This window comes from Aulonocara sp. 'chitande type north' Nkhata Bay, linkage group LG6 (genome assembly GCF_057382095.1).
Source record: "Aulonocara sp. 'chitande type north' Nkhata Bay isolate Kocher_YH1m ecotype deep benthic linkage group LG6, A_spYH_male_GT1.1, whole genome shotgun sequence".
NCBI lineage: Eukaryota > Metazoa > Chordata > Actinopteri > Cichliformes > Cichlidae > Aulonocara > Aulonocara sp. 'chitande type north' Nkhata Bay.
The window spans coordinates 45,156,768-45,174,996 of record NC_141349.1 but is presented as its reverse complement, the minus strand read 5'-3'; the positions used below and the strand labels follow the sequence as shown (position 1 = coordinate 45,174,996).

General features: G+C 46.4%; 1 protein-coding gene across 2 annotated transcripts in view; it reads left to right on the top strand.

The window, feature by feature from the left end:
- Nucleotides 1-18,229, top strand: part of LOC147328721 (outer dynein arm-docking complex subunit 3-like) — a 33,856-nt gene that overhangs the window by 10,493 nt on the left and 5,134 nt on the right. Inside the window, exons 6-8 of one of the 2 annotated variants that reach the window (XM_086297324.1) lie at nt 8,308-8,340; nt 17,318-17,443; nt 17,594-17,716. In XM_086297324.1, the coding sequence (XP_086153450.1) occupies nt 8,308-8,340; nt 17,318-17,443; nt 17,594-17,716 (282 nt within the window). The remainder of the gene's footprint in view (nt 1-8,307; nt 8,341-17,317; nt 17,444-17,593; nt 17,717-18,229) is intronic. The other variant, XM_086297325.1, reaches the window with a different exon arrangement.

Here is an 18,229-nt window from a genome sequence, read left to right as displayed (position 1 = left end):
TCTCCTGGTGTAGGTGTCCTGAAGCAGGGGGAGAGCAATCCTGCAGCAGTGTTCTGCTGTATGGATCACTCTCTGGAGAGCTTTTTGGTCCTCAACACAGCTGTTCCCAAACCAGGATGTGATGTTCTGTGTAAGGATTCTCTCCACAGCGCCTGCTAGAAAGTCCTGAGGATCTCAGGAGAGACCCTGAACTTCCTCAGTTGTCGTAGGTGGTACAGGCGCTGCCTAGCCTTTTGCTCCATTGATGATAATGGGCTTGTAGTCTTTGTGCTGACTCCTTCTGAAGTCCACCACCAGCTCCTTGGTCTCGCCAACGTTCAGCTGGAGGTGATGCCAGATTCTTCACTTCAGCCATGTAGGCCGCCTCATCGTTGTTGGAGATGGCGCTCAACACCACTGTGTCGTCAGCAAACTTCACAATGGTGTTGGAGCCATGGGTGGCCACACAGTCTGAAGTGTAGAGGGAGTAGAGCAGTGGCGAGAGGACACACCCCTGTGGTGCTCCTGTGTTGATGGTGATGCTTCTAGAGATGCATCTACCCACCCTCACCACCTGAGTTCTGCCAGTGAGGAAGTCCAACACCCATGCACACAGACGGCTGTTGAGTCCCAGTTCATTCTGCGCGATCAACCTGTGATATTTTACCACCAGTTTTGACCATAATGTCTTTGACCTTATTGTACCAATAAAGTGAAGCATCTGCAAGTCCATACACACACTTTTTTAGTTTCCATAGAACATTGTCCTTGCCAGCTTCAGGTGGGGGATGAAGATAATGTCTCTTGACAGTTCCATTCCCTGCAAAAAGGCAGATGTAATGTCCATTTAATTCATTTTCCACTTGTTTTGATATATCACAGCTAGCACCAGTCTGAGGGACTCAGATGCACATGTTGGAGAGTCTTTCAAACCCGCAACAAGTCGGGCCTTTGGGACGATACCATTATTAGTTTCTTTGAGTGTACAGAACCGTCTAGTAGACACACATTTTTGACCCAGGTCTTTCACTTCATCAAACACGCCATTACTTTGCCAGTTCTCAATCTCCTTTTTGGCAGCATCAAAGGAGATATCTTTTGTTATTAGTACATCTACATCTCTGTTTTCAGCTTCAGTGCAAAGACCATCAACAAGTGACATGTCTAAAGCTTTCTTTTCACCTTCACTACCATCAGGCTTAAGATATTGCACATTGTACCAGTTTTTGTATTGCCCTTTTGCTTTTCCCAGTCTGCCTAGCACTCTGGCTGTATGTTGAACACCGTTGTCTCTGTTCGTAAAAGCGATCAGCTGTCCTGCCCTTAACTTTACATCTGCAGAGGAGACAGGATCAGTGTATGTAGAAGACTGTGTCATAGACATGTTACTGTAGTGTTAGTTTCCCTGTCACTAGTGATCTCTTCTTCCTCACTAATACTCTGTTCACCATCGGGTGCTTCTGTCTCATCATTTTCAACTGTGTCTTTGTTGTCAGTGTCATCATCAGTAGTACTCTGTGGTATTTGTTTATCTCCACTCTGTGCATCCACTTTACTCAACCTTGACTGCTGTACTCTTACAAGAGTCCCCCCATGTCTTACAAATACAACAGCTCCATCTTGCCCAATAACTACACCTCGACCCTTACACTCTGTACAGTCGACTCGTTTGTAGTATACTTTATCTCCTGCCTCATATTTGTCATCTGTAGGCCCAAGTTGCTTGTGTAGTGCTCTCATGATCCCTTCTGAACACTCTGCCTCAGTAAATGCTTTCCTGGAAGCATGTAATGCTGATGTGTGTTCAGCTACTCTTGCGCTTACAGTTGTGCTTTCTAAGGCAGGTGGCTTATCCATCAACACAGAAGGAAGGTTGGGGTTTTGGCCAAACACAAGTTGATGTGGACTATAACCATGTACAGCATACTGTTTTTGGCCATGAGGGCCCAGTCTAACGCAGTGTGCCAGTCACATCCTTGTTCCTTTTTTACCTTCAGGAGGATTTCTGTAAGTGTCACGTTATGTCTCTCCAGTAGTCCGTTGCTCCAGGGACTATACCCCGCCGTTATCTTTACCTCAATGTTGAAGTTTTCAGCCATGTCCCGAAGCTCCGTGTTGTTGAACTCTCCGCCGTTATCTGTGTAGAGCTGTCTGGGGGCACCGTGAATGCTTATCCAGGTGTGAATGAAGGAGTTGACGATCTCTGCAGCTTTCTTTGTCTTTACGATGCTGCCGTCACTGAAGCGTGTGAAGTGGTCGATGATGTGAAGGCTCCAGCTCATGTAGAGCCATCGCTACTGTCTCATTATACTCAGAAACCAGAGGTAGACCAACAGCAGCTCTCGGCTTGGTTTTGCAATATCTCTGATAAATGTCACAGTCATGATCTACCTCTTGCAGAATAAATGCACATTGTTGGTCTGTATTGACAGAGCTTTAGATGAGTCTCAATAACCTCTCTGCAGATGCATGGCCAAACTGTTTATGAAGCTTCACAAGAACTTTGTTTCTCTTTTGTAGACATTTCAGCAGTTACAATGAGAACTTCATTTTCATTGCAGCTTTCTGTAGTATTTTCATCTCTAATGTCTGTGAGGGTTTTCAGTCACCCAGGTCTATGATGACCTGGATGACTGAGAACCTTCACAGACATATTGCCGTACATTTTGGGAGGAGCACCCTTCAACTGGTGTGGGAGTATGAAAGGGAATCAAGAAAACTAGCGGCTTATAGGAACCATCTCCGTTTCAACCTGAGATGCAGAGAAAGCAGAGTTGTTCCTAAGAGCTTGCGCCTTAAATCCACTGTCAGGGGATACAGAGCAGACTTGATTCTACAGGGAGCACAAAATCAGCTTCTAGGTGAAAAGATAAGACAGGTCTATTTCACTATAGATGCCCTCTAGAGCAAGATTAGCCAGACTCTGCAGGAACTGGAAACCCTTCTACCCTCCAATCCTAGAAGAGGTTTACAAGTTTGTGTCCAGTTTGGGTCCAGGACGGAGGGACCAACACCGAACAAAAACAAGCTCCAGCGAACCAAGTGAATTGTCCAAAACAAACACACATGCTGGAGTTCAAGAACAAAACACAGTTCAGGAGGCCGGCCCGGAGGCTGACAACTCAGAAGTCCAGGACAATTCATCTTCTGAGGCCGGCCACGTTGGCGACACAGATCCAAAAGCCAACCGCGCGGAAGGCAGCGGTGGCGAAGTGGAAACAGTTCAAGGTGCCGACCGTGCACACGGCAGCGGCGGCGACGGGGAAACAGTTCAGGGGGCCGACCGTGCGGACAGCAACGGCGGCGGCGACACAAGTCCGGAGGCCGGCCGCGCGGAAGGTAGCGGCGGCATTTGGGAGGTCGTCCATATCGACGATGACGCCCAACGAGCGGCCTGGCAGATGACCGCCGATGTCGAGGCGGCAGTTTGGGACCTGAAGGTGGCGTGGCCCCCGCAGCACCAGGCGAGGAGGAGGCTGGACCAGACGGGGCAGAAGCAGAGGCTGGACCAGGCGACGCTGAGGATGCCGAAGCCGGCTTGTGACAACAATACCTACGAAGCCTTAAATCGAGACCCCACAAGCAGCAGTCGTGATGCCAGAGCTCTTGGCCAATCACTACACTGATCCAGAAACCAGTGTTTCACAAGGGCCACATTCCATGGATGTTACCGTGACAAAAAAAAAAGGAAGGAAAAAGCTTGCAGACAACTCTTATATTGAAGGACTTTATTGTGATTTCATGTTTAGTGTCACATTTGGGTGGACCCATCTTCCTGTACTCTGCACTTTATGGTTTGTGTTACCTGTTGTTCTGTCACTCACAGTGAATTATTAGAACGTGTTTAAATTGCTATAAATGTCTGTCACAACAGTTATACTTTGTTGTAAATATTTGCCGATTTGCACTACTGCACTTTACAGCTGTGCTGTAAATTATCTCTTTGTCCAGAATGGGCCAACGCAATCTATTTTTCTTTTCAGTTTGTACTAGATACAAATAAAGTAAGTGTTGCACAAGTCTTTCATCAGGACTGTCTTTATTTATAACTGACAACAGTGTTACATGTTACTATTGAAGCTTACAGGACAAAGGCAAAATAGTATACCGTTGTGCATTATTAGTTGATTTGTATAAAAACACAGCTGCACAACAAAACAAAAACAACAACCACAAAAAATTGATACAACAAATTGGAAAACAGTTATTCATCACTTGCTTGCTTCACAACAACACTTGGGCACATATTTGTGAGCGCACATGATACAGCGACTATCTTATCCAGCAAAGTCATGTTCTCACCTTCACATGGCACCACAAAACCTAAATGGATGGTGTCATTTAGGACAGTGTACTTGGACCGTAGACAGCCTATAACGCGTTCTACGTGGATCCAGACATGTGCCAGTTTTCGTGTGTCCTCCACATCTTTTGCTTGTAGCTGACTACGACCCCGTGTAAATGCTGGAATTTTTAAAGTGACACCCATTAAGGCAACACTTTCCTTGATATCAATACCCCGGTCAGCGAGCACTATGTCCCCAGGTGAAAGCTTCTGTAGAAAGCCAGATGTTTAAGCTATCTGCTGTGGTTGGATCTCAGCTGTAGTTTTCGTAGTGACTGGTGCTGAAAGATACACATGCATACAGACAAAGACAAGTTCATTTTATGTGCAAAAACAAGACACAGTACTTAATGTGGAAAAAGTGGAATTTATTTATGTACATTAACAATGTTACCTGCATGGATTTCGCCTGGATGAGCTGTCTCTGCCCCACAGGAACGCGGGCCTTTTCGTGGCTGTTTTGATTTCGATCTCTGTCTTAACTGATCAAATCTCACTGTTTGAGAGAGGGTGCCCAGTCTGGATCGCATTCCAGCATTTTGTAGGCTGGTTTGCCTACAAAACACAGCAAACATTACACACAGCCACAATAAACAAAGGAGCATAGCGCGATGATTTCTGTTCAGCGCCATATAAGACGTATTAACTACTACAAAACACTTACCTTTGTGGAAATGCTTGGAGCAGACTAACATGTGAGGTGGAGTGTTTTCGAACGTTATATTAGGTCTTCGGATAGCGGCAATCCAGGCCATCCATCACCTCTTCTTGACTTAGGGACCCCTAACTTCCAAATGTACTTCCTCCATTAAGAGCCTCGGTGTTCCTTTTGACAGTGCTTTTAAATTTGATAAACAAATCAGCTCCGTAGTCAAGGGATCTTTTTATCAATCTACAGATTTTAGCTAAAGTCAAGTCCTACCTGTGCAGGAACGATCTAGAAAGGGTGGTCCATGCTTTTATTACATCACGGCTGGACTACTGTAACTTCCTTTATGCTGGTTTAGATCGTTCCTGTCTGCATCGCCTCCAACTGGTGCAGAACGCTACTGCTTGCATGCTGACCGGTTCCAAAAAGAGAGACCACATAGCTCCGGTCCTCTGCTCTCTCCACTGGCTCCCAGTTGCTTTTAGGATTGATTTTAAAATTTTACTGCTGGTTTTTAAGGTTCTTAACGGTACTGCACCTCCTTACCTGGCAGAGCTTCTTAGCATTTACCGCCCCAGGAGATCTTTGAGGTCAGCAGACCTGATGCTTTTAGATGTTCCCAGGTACAGACTAAAGACTAGGGGAGAGAGGGCTTTTGCTGTGGCTGCACCCAGACTGTGGAACAGTTTACCTCCTCACATCAGATTCTCCACAAGCCTAGGAACTTTTAAAACTGCTCTTAAAACTCACCTCTTCTCATTGGCTTTTAGCAAGGTTTAACTTACTTTTTTAACTTATTTTTTTTATCAGTGAGGTGTTTTATGTACTTGCGTTTTATTGTATTTTATATTTGTATTTTATTGTACAGCACTTTGGTCAGCCTTGGTTGTTTTTAAATGTGCTTTATAAATAAACTTGACTTGACTTGACTTTGGAAACATGGCTTGGACAATTTCTCTTCCACGCCGGAATCCAATAAAAACCATTCGCTTTACCCGTCGGCTTCACGCGGCTGTCGCTCACCCGGCTTGTGCAGTTAATAATAAAACAGCTTCTTGCCATTTTTTGTTTCTTTTTATCGCTGTGTAACTGATTTCAATTGAAAGCCTGCGTGCGCTAGTACCTCTTGCCACGAGTTCCCAGAATTCTTTGTGGTTTTACCCCTGAATGACGTCACATTTTCAATCTCTGTAACAACTCACCGCGGGCAATAGTACTCTCGCGATATAACAGAAAATAACAAGTTAACACTGCTATCACTTCCAACATAAATGAAGACAGGAAACTAAACAGCAGTGACGTTTGTAAGGTTACTGAAGTTGGGCTAGCTGGTATATAATGATGTGCTACGTAATCGCTAGCTACACAGCTATGTTTGCATAACATAAACACAGTGAAGCTGGAGGATGAACGCTAACTTTTTTCCACTCGATAAACGTTAATGTGAAGGTTCTTGATGGTTAGAGACAAATGCAGTCGCATGGCAGGATGCTGTAAACGGACCAAACTTCAGTCAGGAGAACAACTGAGATAATCCATCCACAATACGAGGTTAGTCATTAATATACTGCTGCATGGGCTGGGCTGTAGTTACACCGTAAGGTTTTGATAACTGTGCTTTAAAATGGTAAATGGCCTGTATTTATATAGCGCTTTTACTAGTCCCTAAGGACCCCAAAGCGCTTTACATATCCAGTCATCCACCCATTCACACACAAAATGAACAACGGTAATAAAAACCGAGAGAGGCCGACAGTGATCACCGACTGTTTTTATGGGATAGAGATACAAAACATGTTAAAAACACAACAGCCTTAATAACGCATAGTTTGGACCCGGAAGGATTCATCACATCATCACTTAAAGACCAGATGGGGTCTGATTATAGGAAGTCTGAGGGTAGTATAATTAAAAGTTTATTTTTTATAAATGTTGTATTAGTGAAATCAGAATATTGTATATTTTATGTGTTGCACCCTCAGAGAGACATGACTCCGTTCTCCTTTTTCTTGCAACTTTATTCTCCTCAGTTCAGGTTTGGAGTTTACAGGCAGAATAGCGTATCATCAGCAAAACATCGCTCCCTCACGTCTCAGACACTGTTTTTTTTTTCTGCACTTACTGATGACATCACACATCTGAACTCTGACCTCCTGGAGCCAGTAAACTACAAAAATTAACTAGAAATGTGTCCAAAAACAAAACGCAATTAAATAAGAATAGTCTTTAAAGATTTTCCCCACAATTCAGAAAAATTGAAGTTTTATAAGTACTTTTAGAGCGCAACACCCTCCCCCACAAAAGAAAAATGTTGCCACACATTTTCTTTCTAATCTTTGACAATTTACCAAAAATAGAACATTTAACCAAAGATGAGTGAGCAAACAAGTATTTCCACACATATTACACGTTACTGGGTGAGAGGCTATACCATCTCTTGGTATCTCAGGACAAGTCTCTCATGGTCACGATACAAAACTAAATGTTCATAGTCCTTTTGTACTGAAGGGTGGGTTATCCCTCGAAGTATTGGTGGGCCTGCCAAATCTTCGCAGTGGGACAAGGAAAATACCATTTACACCCCAACATCATGTGATTACACACTTCAAAACCATGAGTTCAGTAAACCCATATTGTACTCACTACTGTCTTAACTCTTTGATGCTAGAATGATAAACCTTCCCTCTATTTATTATAGTAATAATGCTCAGAGTACCTGTTTCTCTTTTAACTGTAACATGTGTCAATACTACATCAACATGAACTGCAACTGTAATGTTACGCTTAGATTAAACTCTCTTGTGAAGTTGACTGTGTTTTTCTGTTATATCTATTGATACTGTAAAGGATACATGAATGATGGTGGGACAGAGGAATGATGGATGGCACTTGAAGGGCTGTTCACACTGACAGGGCATGTGCTCCATTGCTGGACTGTTGGCTGGCCTAGTTTTTCATATGTGTAGACACGCCGGGGCTGTCTCATTCTCTTTGGCTTGTGCCTCCATGTCTCAGCATCGCTCTGCTCACCCTCGGGTCCAACAGCTGGAGCTTCAACCTCCTCCTCCAAACTGCGTCTCTCCTCCACCTGTTCCTCTTCAGGATGCCCCTGTGCTCTGAAAGCAGGCTCAGACTTCTCTCCGAGTGCGTCACTCTGGGGGCAGAAATCCTCTGTTTCTGGGTCGAGGGGTGGATCAGCATATCTGAGTGCTGTCCACATGTGACAGTCATCTTCACTAGAACTGCCTGTGTCTGTTTGGTCAGTATCGGGCTTGGTCTGATGATGTCTTCTTGCTGACTGTCTCTGTTTGTTTCCACGGCTTTTCTCTTTCAGGCTGCTTTCACACACCACAGACTCGTCAACCAGGTAAGGACACGGCAACAGTAGGTTACGGTGTAACACTCGTCTTCTTCCTGTCCCCTGCAATGGCTCAACCACATACACTGGACTATCAGGACCTTTCCTCTCGGTGATGACATGAATCATATCCTCCCAATAGCTGCGCAGTTTCCCAGGACCTCCTCTGGGTGTGAGATTTCTCACCAAGACATGGTCACCTGGCTGAAGCACAGAGCTCCATGCACGTTTATTGTAGTTTTTCTGTCCCCTTCTTGCACTCTTTCTCATGTTCTGCCTTGCAATTGCATAGGCCTCTTGCATAACTCCTCTCCATTTCTCTGCATAGCCACTGCGTGACTGACTCTTCTCTTCTTCTTTTTTTGGGACGAGCAGGTCGATAGGCAAGGTTGGTTCACGCCAAAGAGAAGGAAGAATGGAGAAAATCCTGTTGCTTCGTGCACAGTCGGGTTGTAGGCATGAACTACTTTGTTCAAATGGTCTTTCCATCTTGACTTCTGAGATTCATCAAGTGCCCGGAGCATACCTAGGAGGGTCCTATTGAAGCGCTCTGCAGGATTGGTCTGTGGGTGGTACGGGGAGGTACGAGAATGGTTGATACGCAGTAGCCTTGAAGCTTGCGGAAAAGATTGTTCTCAAATTCTTTCCCCTGGTCACGGTGTATTTTGGATGGGAAACCAAAGCGCATGATAAAGTCATCAAAGAGCTTTCTTGCCGCAGTCTTCCCAGACTTGTCCCTTGTCGCATATGCCTGGGCATATTTGGTGAAATGATCCACAACTACGAGTATGTATTCTTCACCTCCTGTGCACTTGTCCAAATGCAGATAGTCAATGGATATCATCTCAAACGGCGCAGAGGTTTCAATGCTCTGAATTGGTGTTCTGGTTATTCTGTTAGGCTTCTTCTTCTTTATACAGCGACACACCTGAGTGACATAGTGCTCCATTTCCTGCCTCATTTTAGGCCAGAAGAAGCGCTGCCTGGCGAGAGCAACCATCCTGTCTGCTCCTAAATGTCCCATCTCCTCATGTAGATGTTTATAGACCATGGGCTTTAATGAATCAGGAACAACAAACTGTTTTCTCCTGGTGGTCTCACGCCTCAGAATGCCATCTCCATCAATCTGCAAATGGGGCCACTGCCGAAGAAGGTACCTAACTGCCTCACTCTCCGCCATCTTTTCTTTATGCTTCAGGTAGGTGTGTGTTCTTTTCAGGGATGGCTATGTCTGCATCCTGGGTGTCTCTGATGTTGTCAACTGCAAACGGCTGAATTGGTTCTGAGACGATGCATCCCTCTGGCAGCGCGTTGACATTACAGGTGACAGCTGAGATCCAGTTCATTTCTCCTGTTTTCTCTCTCTCTAGGGCTTTCCCAATACATTCAATGTCATCTTGCTGACATTCCTCTGTGCATTCGTGCATGACGTCTTCAATGGGCTTTCCTCTTCTTGATAAGAAATCTGCATCTCGATTCGCTGCCCCTGGCCTGTACTTAAGAGTGAACCGATAATCTGCCAACTCCGCCACCCAGCGGTGTCCAGCTGCATTAAGTTTCGCTGACTTCATGACGTATGTCAGCGGGTTATTGTCACTGTACACAGTAAAATGAGGCGCATGAAACAGATAATCACAAAAGTAGTAGAGAAGTAAAGTAGTAGAGAACGCTAAAGGGTGAAGTGTGGGCGTTGATCGTATATACCGGACAATCGCACATACCTGTCTAAAAGGACAGGTATGTGCATTATGTGGAACATCGTTGTTTTAACAACCCTGAAAATGGCAAAGAGACACGCTTATGAAGCACAGTTTAAACTGAAGGCCATCAGCTATGCGGAGGAACATGGAAATCGAGCAGCGGTGAGAGAATTTAAGATTAATGAATCGATGGTTCGCAAATGGAGGAAGCTAGAAAACAAGCTCCGGCAGGTCAAGAAAACGCAGCTGAGTTTCCGCGGACATAAGGCGAGGTGGCCCGAGACTCGAGCGGTGGATCATCGAGCAAAGAAGGAGCGGGAGAAGCGTTTCGACGGTCACCATTCGGCTAAAAGCAGTTTCACTAGCTGAAGAGATGAACATTGAACATTTCCAAGGAGGTCCGTCTTGGTGCTTTCATTTTATGAAACGGTGCCATTTTTCCATCCGGACCAGGACTACGGTAGCGCAGCAACTTCCAGCGGATTATAAGGAAAAGCTGGCCATCTTCCGCTCCTACTGCAGCAAACACATCGGCGACAAAAACATCCAGCCCAGCCACATCACAAACATGGACGAGGTCCCGCTCACTTTTGACATCCCGGTGAGTCACACTGTGGAGAAGAAGGGGACCAGCACGGTAGCGATACGCACAACGGGGTATGAAAAGTCTTCTTTTACTGTTGTGCTTGGCTGCCATGCTAATGGACAGAAACTGCCGCCTATGGTGATTTTTAAGCAAAAGACTTTGCCTAAAGAGAAGTTTCCAGCAGGAATCATCATTAAGGCAAATGAAAAGGGCTGGATGGATGAGGAAATGATGAAAGAGTGGCTGAGGGAGGTGTATGTAAGGAGACCAGGTGGTTTTTTCCACGCATCACCATCGCTGTTGATCTGTGACTCTATGCGTGCCCATCTCACAGCTGATGTGAAAAAACTAGTGAAACAAATGAACTGTGAGCTTGCTGTCATTCCGGGAGGCCTGACAAAGGAACTCCAACCGCTGGACATCGGTGTGAACCGCCCGTTCAAAGTAAGGCTGCGAGCGGCGTGGGAGCGATGGATGACCGGTGGAGACCACAGTTTCACCAAGAGTGGAAGGCAGCGCCGGGCGAGTTACGCCACAATTTGCCAATGGATTGTAGATGCTTGGGCTAACATGTCTGCTGGCACTGTTGTTCGAGCTTTCGCAAAAGCCGGCATCATTTCCGAGGAGCCGCACGGCACGGAAAGTGACTCTGACAGTGAAGAAAGTGAACTTGGCATGTTTGATGGAGATTTAGCGCAGCTGTTCAATTCAGACACAGAGGATGAGGACTTCCATGGGTTTGATTGATGATAAAAATGTGAGTACCAAACTTTGTTTTGCTCCTGCTTTATTTTTAAATACGCACACTTGTATGCTTGTGTGTTGTTGATGATGACGATTACCGGTAATAGAAATGTGAGTAAGGTACCGAACTCGGGTTTGCTCCCGCTTTATTTTTAAATACGCATACGGTACTTGTATGCGCCCTATAATCCAGTGCGCCTTATGTGTGTGTTAAATACAGTAATGGCACACATAACTGAGACTGCGCCTTTTAGTACAGTGCGTCTTATGGTCGTGAAAATACGGTATATGTCTTTTGCACAGGCACTTTGTCTTTTAGCTGTATCTCCAGCTCTAGATCTTTAATGCATCCCGTGTCCCAGTCATCTTTTGCAAAAACATTGCATTCCTCCCTCAGCATCTGTTTTACCTGCTGCTGTTGGTCACTTGTCAGATGGCTCAAATCCACTGGTGGGTCCCAGGGCTCAGTTTTTGTTGTCTGACTGGACTGCACTGTGGGTAAGGAAGTACTTCCGTCTGATGTCTTAGAAAGCTCACCCTCCATACATTTTACATGTGGCATGTAGATAGCATCAACATTGTGCAGCCACCCCAGTGTAGTGCGACTACAGAGGGTGATATCATGGTCAGTCATGTTTTCCACAGTCACTGCAACAACTAGGCCTGCTGGCCATGGTGTCTCACAGTTCGGCTCCAACACTGCATGTGACCCACTCAACACACTCTTATTTAGCCAACCACATTGCACTGTCATCATGTTACGCTTCGGGATGGTCACAGGTCGCCTTCCTACTCGGGCTATGTGGGGATGGCTGTCAGGCGTTTGTTTCTTTAGGACAGACAGGACAGCTCTTGCAGTTTTGCGCCCCACCTCGAATGCTGAGCACAATCTGTCCAGCATATGCCCTGGGGGGATACAGTCTTTGCTGGTGTCATTTCTCAAAGCTAATTCTTCTATCACATTAAAGCCGATGATGGGGCATTCAATGTCACCGCTGGCGACTAGGATTGGAACTTGGACGGGCCTGTTGCTCATCCCAGCAACAGCATTTTTGGACAGGCTGAACTCAGTCTCTATCCATCCTTCATATGGAATACTGGTCCCATTAGCAGCTGAGAGCTCTAAAGCTCCCTCTTCGAGCAGCTCTTCCACTGACCTCATTTCAGCATCAGGCAGGTGTTTCTTTCTCCAGTTCGTCCCCACTATCGATACTTGTGAGCCGGTGTCCCACAATATTGTGGTGTCCACACCTCCTAAGAAGCCACGGACCTGGCATCTTTTGCCTACCAGCTTCGCCATTTGTTGTTGTTTACCAGTGAGGGGTGCTTTGAGGCTGAATGGGTCGGTTTGGTGCTTCTCCCCTTCAGGGTTAAGTATGATTTCGATCTTACTTGGCTGGTGCACAGATGTAACAGTGATTGCTCAGCACTGCTCTCCCTCTCTGGAATATCTTTTTATTCACTGCAAACCGTTTTATTCTCCGCGGGAGTTTGCTTCATTCATCCTGGCCGCTGTTTACATCCCGCCGGACGCAGATGCGCAGGCAGCTCAGTGCGCACTCGCGGAGCAGATTCTCCACACGGAGCGGACATTCCCGGACTCTCTCATCATTGCTCTTGGGGACTTTAACAAAGCCAATCTGAGCCATGAGCTTCCAAAATATAAGCAGTATATTAAATGCCCGACCAGAGAGGAGAGGACATTAGACCACTGTTACAGCACGATCAGCGGGGCCTATCGCGCGGTGCCCCGCGCTTCACTCGGACTTTCTGACCACGTCATGATCCACCTAATCCCCGCGTACAGACAGAGGCTGAAGCTCTCCAAACCTGTCGTGAGGACTAAAAAACTGTGGAGCAACGAGGCTGTGGAGGAGCTTCGCACGTGTTTGGAGACCACAGACTGGGACACAATGAAGGCTGCTTCTAACAGCTTGGACGAGTTTACGGACACTGTCACCTCCTATATCCACTTCTGTGAGGACAGCATTGTGCCATCACGCACCAGGGTGAGTTATAACAATGACAAACCCTGGTTTACTCCCAAACTCAAAAAGCTGTGGCTGGAAAAGAGTAAGGCGTTCAGAAGCGGAGACAGGGACTGCTACAGAGAGGCCAAGTACAGGTTCACTAAGGAAGTGGACATTGCCAAACATCAGCACTCTGAGAAGATGCAGCAGCAGATCTCAGAGAATGACTCGGCCTCTGTGTGGAAAGGTTTTAGGAATATTACAAACTACAAGCCTAAAACCCCCCACTCCACTGATGACTTGCTCTTGGCCAACACCCTTAACGACTTCTACTGTCGTTTTGACGAGCCATCAGGCAGCCTTCACACCTCCAACGGCCCCAACAATAGAGACACTTTGGACACCCATTCCCCCACCTCCCCCCCCTCCATAGAGGCATCACCACCTTCAAACTGTTCACCTGCAACACCCGCCCCCTCACCCCACACAAAAGAGGATTTCACACCACCTCCTCCCACCACAACTCTTCATATTCATGAAGAAGGTGTGAGGAAGCAGTTTAAGAGTCTGAATGCTCGGAAAGCTCCCGGCCCAGACGGTGTGTCTCCTGCCACCCTCAGACACTGTGCAAACGAGCTGGCCCCAGTGTTTTCTGGCATCTTCAACTCCTCACTGCAGGCATGTCATGTGCCTGCCTGCTTCAAGTCCTCCACCATAATCCCTGTCCCCAAGAAACCTAGGATCACTGGACTAAATGACTACAGACCCGTGGCTCTGACATCTGTGGTCATGAAGTCATTTGAGCGCCTAGTTCTCTCCCATCTCAAGACCCTCACGGCCCCCCTCCTGGACCCCCTGCAGTTTGCATATAGAGCCAACAGGTCTGTAGACGACGCCATCAACATGGCCCTACACTTCATCCTGCAGCATCTGGACTCCCCAGGAACCTACGCCAGGATCCTGTTTGTGGACTTCAGCTCTGCCTTCAACACCATCCTTCCAGACCATCTCCGAGACAAGCTTTCCCAGATGAATGTGCCTGATCCCATCTGCCGGTGGATCACTGACTTCCTGACGGACAGGAAGCAGCACGTGAGGCTGGGAAAGAATGTCTCGGACTCCCGGACCATCAGCACCGGCTCCCCTCAGGGCTGTGTTCTTTCTCCTCTGCTCTTCTCCCTGTACACCAACTGCTGCACCTCCACCCACCAGTCTGTCAAGCTAATCAAGTTCGCAGATGACACCACCGTCATTGGGCTCATCTCGGACGGGGACGAGTCTGCCTACAGGAGAGAGGTTGAACGTCTGGTGTCTTGGTGCAGCCACAACAACCTGGTGCTGAATGCCCAGAAGACAGTGGAGATTATTGTGGACTTCAGGAAGCACACAGCCCCACTCCCCCCCATCATCCTGACTGACACCCCCATCACCTCTGTGGACTCATTCCGCTTCCTGGGTACCACCATCACCCAGGACCTGAAGTGGGAGCCCACCATCACCTCCGTCATCAAGAAAGCCCAGCAGAGGATGTACTTCCTGAGGCAGCTGAAGAAATTCAACCTGCCAACACGGACGATGATGCAATTCTACACCGCAATCATCGAGTCCATCCTCACCTCCTCCATCACCGTGTGGTACGCTGGAGCCACTATCAGGGACAAACAGAGACTGCAGCGTGTTGTGCGCTCTGCTGAGAAGGTGATTGGCTGCAGACTCCCATCTCTGCAGGACCTGTACACCTCCAGGACACTGCGGCGTGCAGCCCGGATCTCAGCTGACCCTTCTCAGTCTGTTTGACCTGCTCCCCTCAGGCAGGAGGCTCCGGTCCATTCGCACCAGAACCTCTCGCCATAAGAACAGTTTCTTCCCCTCTGCTGTTGGACACATGAACAATAACCACATGATTGTCCCCGCCACTAACATATGACCCTACGCTGTGTAACTGCATCATTTCATGTTTGGCACTGATCACCACCTGCACTCATGTATATATCTTTCTACGTAGCACTCATAATTCTTATTCTCATGTATATATCCCATGTATATCTCATGCACATATCTTTCTTTCTACATAGCACTTTAATTCTTATTGTCTGCACTGAAGCACCGCAGCAATTTCCTAATGTTGTAAACCTCAACATCTGGCAATAAACCCATTCTGATTTCTGATTTCTGATTTCTGACTTGAATTAGCTGAGCACTTTTTCCTACGACAACCTGCTGCCCAGTGTTCCGTACTGCCACATTTGTAACAGTGGTCACATTTGTTTCCTGTATTAGATGATTGACACTGCTGGCACTGTCTAACGTTTGTGCTCCTAGGCTGTGACTGGTATTTCCGGTCAGGTGGTTCGACCATTCTCATGTGCTGAGGCTTAACGGTCTGCTGGAGGCTGGCAATGTGAGTGGTGAGGTTCTGCAGAGCCTCACATATAGCCTTGTTGCTTTGATCAACTTTATCCATTAATGTGTCTCGTTTGACCGCTCCACCTTGCTTGTTCTTACTGTCTGATGTGTGCATACTGCTTTCTTTTTCCACCTCTTGATCTTCCCCACTTACTGCTGCAACTTTGATCATCTTTGCTCTTGATGCAGCTGACAGCTTATTCTTTCTTTCCATTTCCAGACTGTATGCCGCAGTCATTTTTTCCAGAAGAACCTCATCTGTGATTTTAGGATTTTGCAGGTATAGCTTCACATCAGCTCGGATGGTGTCATCATGGAGGCCAGTGAGTACTGTCTGGAGAAACTGATTTTGGATGAGCTCCGAACTGTACTTTAAACCAGACTTAACTCTCTCTGAAGCAAGAACAAGTTGTTGTCTCAAATCCATTGCTCGCATCAAAAACTGGATTGGAGTTTCTTTTGGCTCCTTCATCATATCCCCTCTTCAATGCCCTCTGGATTTGTCTTTCCAAGCTAGTGCATGTTAATTTGTCCTTTTGGTTTGGTTCTCCAATTTGTCCCATTATTTTCAGATCCCGTCGGTACAGTGGGTGTACAAAAGGGACACTTTGAGTGGCGACAGGGGTGACTCGTGTAGCATTCAGATGAGAAACACTTTCTCTCTGCTCGTCTGAATTACTGGGTGCTATCACATTTTCAGCCACAGGGTGGTGCTCTTGTACCACTTGTTGAGGCAACGGGGCATTACTTTCGCATCTCTTTTGCTTCACTTCATAAATTTTGTCATCTAATTCCAACAACAGAGACATTCCTTCATCTTCTCGTGCAGTAACATCCTCTCCCTCTAAGTACTGGAGAATACGCCGCCTCAGTTTACGAGGTAAGTCTTTTTCACTTTCATCCACGGCTAAACTGAGGGCAGCACAAATCTCATTCAAATCCGGTGCTAGCAGTGTAAGTAACTTTTCCTCTGTCTCCTCAAGAAGTTGCTCCCAATCAGGAGACATCTGCTGTACTTTAGACATGACGAAAAACTTTTACCTTCACTGCCTTTTCTTGGAGGGATGGCACTGCCGTATGAGTTCAGGTGGGGGGGTAGTGAGCGAGGCTAGTCACATGTAGCTCGTCCTTCTTTGCGGTATAAACTCCAAACCGGGCGGAAACACCAAGATTATGTTGCACCCTCAGAGAGACATGACTCCGTTCTCCTTTTTCTTGCAACTTTATTCTCCTCAGTTCAGGTTTGGAGTTTACAGGCAGAATAGCGTATCATCAGCAAAACATCGCTCCCTCACGTCTCAGACACTGTTTTTTTTTTTTCTGCGCTTACTGATGACATCACACATCTGAACTCTGACCTCCTGGAGCCAGTAAACTACAAAAATTAACTAGAAATGTGTCCAAAAACAAAACACAATTAAATAAGAATGGTCTTTAAAGATTTTCCCCACAATTCAGAAAAATTGAAGTTTTATAAGTACTTTTAGAGCGCAACATATGCATTGATGTGATGTTAATTTGTTGATCGCTTTGCATTATTTGTGCTTCTGCCTGCATTTCTCTCACTTTACCACCTTCAGGATGAGAGTCTGGCGTATCAGAGCCAGCTCGACACTCTGCAAGCAGAAATCCTGAAGCACAGAGAGGAGCTTCGCAGTCTGCAGGTCGTGAATACTGACAGCCAGCTCTCCAAAGAAGCTGCTAAGGTGACCTGTAATTTCCTTTGCTGTGACTTCAGATTAAGAAACACTCAGCATCGCTCACATTATCCAGCTGATTTGCCAGAGTCATAAATGAAGGAGTCACTGTATCTCACAACTCGCCACCATCAGCCTACATCTTCTTCTGCTTCGCAGGCTGAGTTGCAGCAGCAGGAGGAGCTGCTTCACAAGGAGTGTAAGGAGAGGGACCAAGTGATAGCAAGCTACAGGAAAAAGGTTGATGAGCACAAGGCCCAGGCTGCAAAAGTTGAGAGAAGGGTGAGAGACATTTAATGTACTCAGTTTTTGTAGATGAATGTTGAGTAACAAATAAAAGAGCAAAGATATAAAGAAGTACCTTCCTGCTCACTCCAGCACAGCAGGCCAATCACATTGATGTTAGTGACACAGATGTTTGGTGACATCATCAGTCTCTCCAATGGTAGAACGATGTGAGGTGAGGGCAAAGACAGACTTCTCTTGTCCACATCTTTGTCTTTCCTGTCCCCCAGTCATGTCTGTACCGATTGTAATAACTTAAGAGTAAAAAAAGTAATAAAAATAAACAAATAACAAAGATCAATCAAGTGGACCAGCATGGCAAAGCCGTAATGATCCACTTGGGAAAATAAATGTGTCGGGCATTTTTCTTGGTAATAATTGTGATTGCTACAGTGCTGAACGGAAAAACGTGGAATGCCCGCTCTGGGTCAGGGACGAGTTCCTGCCCCAAGTGGAGGAGTAAAGTGAAACCAGGTCCCTGACATGTGCAGTGGTTGCTGTTGCATCGTG